General features: G+C 50.2%; 2 protein-coding genes across 6 annotated transcripts in view; both read right to left on the bottom strand.

Moving 5' to 3' along the window:
- The window catches only part of LOC125955247 (obscurin), a 57,560-nt gene that overhangs the window by 32,530 nt on the left and 17,530 nt on the right, over nucleotides 1-7,500 (bottom strand). The gene's annotated exons all lie outside the window — the stretch shown is intronic.
- LOC125955258 (uncharacterized) overlaps nucleotides 5,218-7,500 on the bottom strand; it is an 8,120-nt gene continuing 5,837 nt past the window's right edge. Inside the window, exons 1-2 of the mRNA XM_049686315.1 lie at nucleotides 7,060-7,500; nucleotides 5,218-5,659 (exon numbers count right to left, since the gene is read on the bottom strand). The exon at nucleotides 7,060-7,500 is cut by the window's right edge and continues 5,837 nt beyond it. Of these exons, the coding sequence (XP_049542272.1) occupies nucleotides 5,513-5,659; nucleotides 7,060-7,500 (588 nt within the window). The 3' untranslated portion in view covers nucleotides 5,218-5,512. The remainder of the gene's footprint in view (nucleotides 5,660-7,059) is intronic.

The following is a 7,500-nucleotide window of genomic DNA, read 5'->3' as shown; positions in this document are numbered from 1 at the left end:
TTGTTTGTTTTGTGGCAAAGAAGGAAAACCGCTGGTCGCTGTTTTGCGTCGAACACCTCTCGCGTACCAAAGAGCGATCGCGGTGTGAAAATTTGTTCTAAATTTGGATCCAGCCAGCTATCTGGCCATCGTCGAGGGCGAAGGAGCCATAAATAATGAGATAATTCCTTCTCGCATTATTGTAACGCGCGTTCCACCGGGCACATTACGTGTTAACGCCTGGAAGGGGAGGACGAACGAGGAGGTGAAATCGCACTGGCCGAGGTCAACAGAGCAGGTGAGTTGGTGCAGGATTTAATTTGTTGCACGAAAGTGTTCGGTGCTGCTACCGTTGGTCATTCGCCAGCTGGAATGTCATACCGGAATGGTGATCGAGATCGAGGAAATACCTGTGACGCTAGTCGGCCACCAAAAAGGGAGTGATGATCGCGGGTTGAGCAATTGTTTTGCAAGCTGCATCATCCTCCGTAGTGCTCTACCACCATCTTGATTACATCAATAAAGCCACTAACGAGAGACAGTGATGGTGCCACTGAACTGTTGCATCGTATGTCCAGAGAGCGACCGTGCACCGTGCGAATCATGAATCAGCGCGACGGAGCGTGACAGGCGTACACCACCCACTTGTGGCCACACCGGGTTCGAGGCGATTCGGTAATACCACGTCATGGCATGGCCACGTCGTCGCCGTTGCTGCGGACAGTGCACTCGCGGTTCGCGGGGTCGGTTCGTTAACCGGTGTGTAGGTGTCCTCGTACTGTCCACCGTATCGTACAATGGTCAGCATTAAGTGACGTGGACACAAGAGCCCGAACCGTAGAGATGGACACTTGCTAGAAGAGGGCTGGATCGAATTACCGGGCCACTCAGGAGGACGGTAGTGGTCGAGTAGTGGTCGGTCGTTCTGTCAGTCAGTGGTAATGGAACCGAACCGAACGGAACCGTTTCCAATTTAACGTTGATGAACACTTCAACACCTTCACCATCGACCGACCAACGGGTGAAATGTCATGGAAATGTGTGCTCCAGTGAGTAAGCACATTCCAAGGACAGACTCACCACTCTCTGCCAAGGTGAGAGCTGGGTGAGTGGTTTATGGTTTATGGGCGCGAGGAAGTGTCGATCATATGTCGATCGGCAAACATAAATGCCAACCGGAGGTGCGATGCCATGCGGTGGCGTTGCGTGGCGTAGTGGTGGTTGGATGCGTACGCGGACGGAATAAGTAAATAACGTTTATTTTCGGATCAAAAACCGGCCCATGGTGGAGAAGATTGGTGGAAAGGTGGCAAGGAGAAGAAGGTGAAGACGAAGGAAGAGATTGGCTTCTTCGTTTGGATTAAGCGCGTGTGGGGGGAGGGGGGGGAGGGGAAGATCACGTTTAATGCTCTCTTCCACGGGATTTCCACTCCCCCCCAAATTTCCTTTTCGTTTTTCCTGTGCCCCCACCCTCCCCCCGCCCCTTCCACGCGACCTTTTTCTTCGCCTTCACCCTCATGTTTGTTTTGTTTGGTTGTAAAATTTGTTTTTTAGGTTGAGGCTATCTCTTCTCGCGGTCTCTCGCGGTGCCCCAGCATATTTGGTGTCCCCTTGAGCTTCACCATTCTATCAGAATGTGTGTGTCACGTGTTGCTAGACCGCGGCGGATAGGAGAGATTGAAAGAAGTCATCATATCAAAGGAGAGGTGAAAGAGGATGATCATATGGATATTAAAAAAAAGGTCGCACAAATTTACACGCCCACAACAACGATTGAGTCACCAAGGAAGGTTAAACTGTCGGTCTGTCTCGGATGTTGTTGTTGTTTGTCCTGCTGTCGTAACCGTAGACGCGGACGTAGGATGATGTTGTGTGTGGTTTTGAGGATGCTAGCAAGCAAAGGCAAGAAGCACCAGGCTGTCTCGCGAAGTAAGATGCTGTGAAAGGTCAGTAAATTGTGGCGGATCTGGAGGGAGAAGGCATTGGAAAGATAGGAGGAAGAGCATCAAATTCAAATGAGAGTATAGTTTCTTCTCTTTTGCTTACATCAACTTATGGATCAACTTACATTAGTAAAGTTACAATTTATATTTATTATTTATTTTAAGGCAACCTAAAGTCGGATTTAGAAACTTTAAAATTAACCCTGCGGTACTTTTTCAGAACTTATTTAAATTCATATGCCTTTAGCTTAGCTTTACCAAAATTGGGAAAAGGTAAACAATTAAGATGAATTTATGGGAACATAGTTGATTCGGTTTATTTTATTTATGTTCAACCGATGCATTATGTTTCTTACTGAAAACAGAAATCACAATATACTCAAATATTCCATGGAATCATGGAAAAAATCTCCTGCTTGTTTGTGTGCGTCTTTATGACGCAATCTGCTCAAATGGATTAGCTTCTTCATCCTTTTTGATCTTTTAAAGTCCTTGAAGTTGCAAGAGTTTTGGAGTAAAATGTCTATAATAAAACTTTCTTTTCAAAATTTATTTATAACCATCAAAACACCAATAATGGCGTCATCGGCTGTGGTCTACTGTTGCATTTCCGTAAAAGAAGCAGAAAGATTCCACAATTTACTGTTAAAAGCGATAGAAGGATCACTCAAATGAATTGCGCCATCTGTACGATGCCACTATGTAGATCATCTACACAGTCGATCATCAGAAAAAAGAAAACCCCTGAATGAAGGTGTGAAAATTATTTTCAGTAAAAATGTTTCCTCCGTGTACAGCGTAGCGCTTTGCTGTTACAATCCACCGGGGGCAACGCACCGTAAATCATACGCATACGCCAGCGGCTGCGGCGAACGACAAAGGGGGACCGTATATGCGTCGCTCGCTCTCATCTGGAGCTCGTTAATTGAGTTCGGTTTTCGCACAATGACGCTGTCATCCTTCTCCTCCCCCCCCTCAAAAGAACGTCCCATCGTTCCATCTGACGTCAAACAGCAGTATCGCGAACCACGTAGCGCGACCTGACACAATGATACATCTGCACTCTGGCCATGTCTGGCCGGCGGTTTGGCGATGCGTTAAGTAATAGCTCGCTCGACCTACGCACAACACCCGGTCACTCCCTCGCACAGCTTTTGTTGCGCTTTTCAAACACACGACTCGATTTGTTTGTTGCTCCCCTGCGGAGAGATGCTCGAGGATCGCCGAAAAAAAATGACGTGGGCCCCCTAAATGGCGTGGCGGCATGACGCTTTGTTGGAAAATCGCATAATGTCCGTCAGCGGGGTGCAATTATGTAGGCAGTGTGTGTGGCGGTCATGGTAGTTCACTTGTAGTCCAACGGAACCACCTTCCCCCCGTAAGGGAATGGCTCGTTTGTAGTTCAACCAAAGAGAGAGAGAGAGATAGAGATAGAGAAGCGAAGTGAGGATCACGGATGCTGCAAGATCCAAACCCCGGAGTGAAGGTGTCATAAAGAAGTGAATAAATATAGACACCTCCAACGCTTGCCTTGAGTTCATTGGCTGCTAGTGGTTCCAGCTTCTGTTCCGCAGCACCAGCATCGCCGTAATGCGCGCTGACTATGGGGTACTGAGTGCGTACCAACCAACCAGATCGCCAGACCGTTTGCTTAGGATAGATCGCTCTATGCTGGGGGCCCCCTATCCGATCTTTCTTTCCAGGAAGCAACCCCTAGCGCACCCTAGTGGAGCGATTCGCGCACACGATGCGTTCGATGCCGATGCGTACGCGTACGCGTTTCGAGATGATCGAGCTGGACTATTTTTAGAATTATGCAATCCTACCAACACCACCACCACTGGTGGTATAGGGTGATCGTTAAAAATGGGAAAGATCACTTCACACGCAGGAGAAGGCTGGCCGGGAGTCGGCGGCCATCGTAAATCCGCTAATAGGGTTAGCACCGGTTCGTGAGTGCATAGCATCACACACGCACGCACGCACGCACGCATGCAACGTGTCATTTTGCGGGATGGTGTATTGGTGCGTAAAAGAGGACAGACACGGACAGACCATCGCCTGACAGTCTGAGCCAATCCGGTGATGATGCGACAGGCTTGCAGAACGGAGCAAACGAGACGCTGTTCCCTAATGAGAGCTAATGATACGACAAAACGCTATTTACACACGGCCAGACGCGAACAGGACCGCACACCAGACATTATTACATCGAGTGGCACCAGACATTATTACATCGAGTGGATTACATGGTGACATCCTTCTGCAGACCGAGTTGTACCGAGTTCAGGTACAGTGGTTCAGGGGATCCTCTGCCGTCGCTTGTTTCGGTTTTCAGTTAAACCAGATCGGGGAATCACCGTTTTACGATCGAGCTCCGGTCGGTTGCTCCATCGACACATAAATACGCCGCCCCGCCCCCCTTTGGATCCCCTGGATGACGCAGGCAGCTGGGGCGGGACTCGGTGTGGTCGAACACGCGCACAATACGTCACCGTTCTCGAAGGATCGCTCTGTGATGGGTGGGCTCCGGGAGAATGCGGTGAAGGGGAGTGCTTTTGTTGTTATTTGCTTTTGGCCAACGAGTTGCATAAGACCACGACTGGCAGTACGGGCGTATACCGGCGCGTGCAAATGTGGGTCAAGCGCAAATTTAACGCTTAGCAACTGGCGACGTGAGTGAGCTCCAATAAGTCAGACCAAGCGTCACGCAACAAGCAAGTACTACAGCACTAGAGCGGAATCACGACGCAGTGTGCCATTTAGGAAATGGCAATGCATGCTCCAAATGTCCACCATTGGCGCCCGTTGGTGGTGGTTGTCTTGGACCTTCGTGAACAAATCGGACAGGCATGGAAGAGTTATTGCTTCCAGCTTGATCCCCTCCTTCGTTCAAGCTCGCCATGCTCCATTAGATGCTCTCGATTCACGGCTTATTCCCGGAGAGCACTCGGAAAAGAGCTCCGCTTACCTATCACCCTTGTGTGAGTTGCAGTTACTACTATGAAACGGCACGGAATGATTTATGAGGGCCGCTCATAGCTTAAACCGTCACTCTCGGATGACTAATGGGTTCGGCGAGGGATATAAAAGACATGCTGCTGCTCGCTCGTTCGCTTAGCGGTGCATCGCCAGTTGCTGTATTTGAGGCCAAACTCGTTCCCATTCAACTCGTCCTATGCCGTCGTCAGGTGATATATATTTCGTACACGAGCGAGAAGCTTAATCAATTCGAAAGATGCGGAACGTTAGACTATCTTATGCTAGCTTATGCGTTGAAAGGAACTTTGCTCAATTATGTAGAAAACCATTTTCATTCTTCTTTTATTTATCCAAATGTACCAAAGCCGCGGGTTTGTGTGTGTATGTGTGTGTTTATGTGTACATCATCGAGTCATCAGTTCGGTGTTGGAGCGGTTTTGGCGATCACTTTGAAATTGATCCCCTGGCCAAGCCTGGGATCGATCTTACGACCTACTAGAGACTACTGCTAACGAGTAAAACCTTACAAACAAAACGCAAAAAAACGCGATAACGGGGAAAGTAGTCGGGTGGTGGTGGTAGTGGTGTGTGTTGGGAACCGGGATTCATCACTTCCAGCTCCAATCGGGCACGCTCGCCCGGGACGACGTTCGGTGGATCGAATCCCGGCTGCTGGAACGATAGCAGGTCGCCGACGATGGGTCACGACCGGCGAGCGAGGCCTTGATCGCTATCCTCATTGCCATCGGTAGAGTCTGCGGGGATAGAGTTAAAAAGGGGAAAGAAAATTGAGCAAGAACGAGACAGAGAGATTGGAGATAGAGAGAGATGAAATAGTGTTCTGAGTGCTGGTGTCGGATCAGGTCGGATCGGAAACGAAAGACAGATGCTGTCAGCCAACCCCAGACTAGCGAGTGTGGCCGCGAGATGTGGGATGAAAGGTTTTCCATCAAAGACCGGTCGGAATTGATCGGATCGGTCGATGAGCGGTAGTAGTAGTAATAGCAGCAGCGGCAGTAGAAGGCAGTAATCAATTAGAGCAGCGCAATGGAGCAGGCCAAGCCTCCGGACGGAGAGAGTTTTCAGCAGACCGGAACTCGATCGCTTGGATTGAAAAGAAGGGATAAACGTCCGAATCCCTTACACCTTACGTCCCTGTGCTGTCTCCCCTTTCTCTTTCTCTATTAATAGATGATCTCTGGCGAGGAGAGCGTTGTAATGGCGGCAGAGTCGACCGTAGACATAGACGCTTAGTGGAAGCCGAAAGCGGAGCCTGCCGTAGACCCGGTTGCGCGCTGGCATTAGCAGCACGAAGACAGCCGCGTACACACACACACACACATGATCCATTACTCGCAGTCGTAAGAGGAGAGCACCATGGTCGCGTAGTGATCTACGCGCACCCAAAAGAATTGAGAGTATTTGCGCGGAGTGTGGTCGGAGGGAGGGTCGGCGTCTTAAAATAGACCTCGCCTCGCCCATTTACATCGCACTTTTCCTTCTTGTGCGGCCGCCTATCACATCATCTCTCGCACTGCTTGTTGCCATTATCACGGGTCCGCGGCTCTTCGTCGGACCTCCGCACTATGAATAGAGCGATACGCTAGACGATATCGTCCACACTGCTGCTGGGCTGCTAGGGAGTCCACACAAGGGCGGTGCAACAATCGAATACAAGATCCTGGTGGAATTGTTCGCGTGGCAACAATCCATCATGGAACGATGACATTCCATCCATTATTAGTGAGTTCATAAAACATGTCGCACACCGGCCTTCTAAGACGCGACTATCTAAATAGTCGATCATGGAAACATCATGTTTACACTACACCGCCGAGTCATCCACGCTGCCGCAAGATTAATTGTCAAAAACAAAGTGAGCGGTGAAGCTCGCTCGCGCCACTACCGCGAGTCCGGCGTGAGAAGTACTCTTCACGCATCACGCAAAAGCCACTGTCAAATGCCCTTCAGCTGCGAGATGGGCTGCGCTGCTACTACTCGCTTACTCGCTCGATCCGGCTATTATTAGTAACATGCCCGTGTGCGATGTGGTGGCCCGGATCCCCCCCCCCCCCCCCCCCCCCCCGTGTAATCTACAGTGTGTGGTGATAGTGCATATCGTATCGTGAGGAGCTGGTTGGCTGTTTGAACCTACCTTAACATTGTCTGCCTGCGCATGCGAGTATAGCTTGGGATGAGGAAGCACTTTGCCAGGCATCGTCGCTAGGGGCGACGCGTAGTGTAGCTGCTGATGCTGCTGATGCTGATGGTGGTACGGCTGCTGTGGTAGCGACACTGGACGTTGCTGTGGTAGGTGAACGCCGTTCGTGATGGTCGCACCACCACCCGGAACCGCATGGTAACCGTTTATCGGGGGTAACTTTCGACGCACCATTCGTGGACTAAATGATTCGTGTCGTTCCAGCTTCCGGCCACCGTTCTTCGTCGATCCGTTCCATCCATTCCCAACGGTACCACCACCGGTACCGTTGACAGGGTATCGTAGTGAGCTGCGACGCGAAAGTGGTCGATAGAAGTAAGCCGTCTCGTCGAGCATCGAATCACAACCGCTGTCCAACCCATCGTGGCTACTGCT

The sequence above is a fragment of the Anopheles darlingi genome, chromosome 3, assembly GCF_943734745.1.
Source record: "Anopheles darlingi chromosome 3, idAnoDarlMG_H_01, whole genome shotgun sequence".
Lineage (NCBI taxonomy): Eukaryota > Metazoa > Arthropoda > Insecta > Diptera > Culicidae > Anopheles > Anopheles darlingi.
The sequence above is the reverse complement of the archived record's forward strand: the minus strand, read 5'-3'. Positions and strand labels throughout refer to the sequence as shown.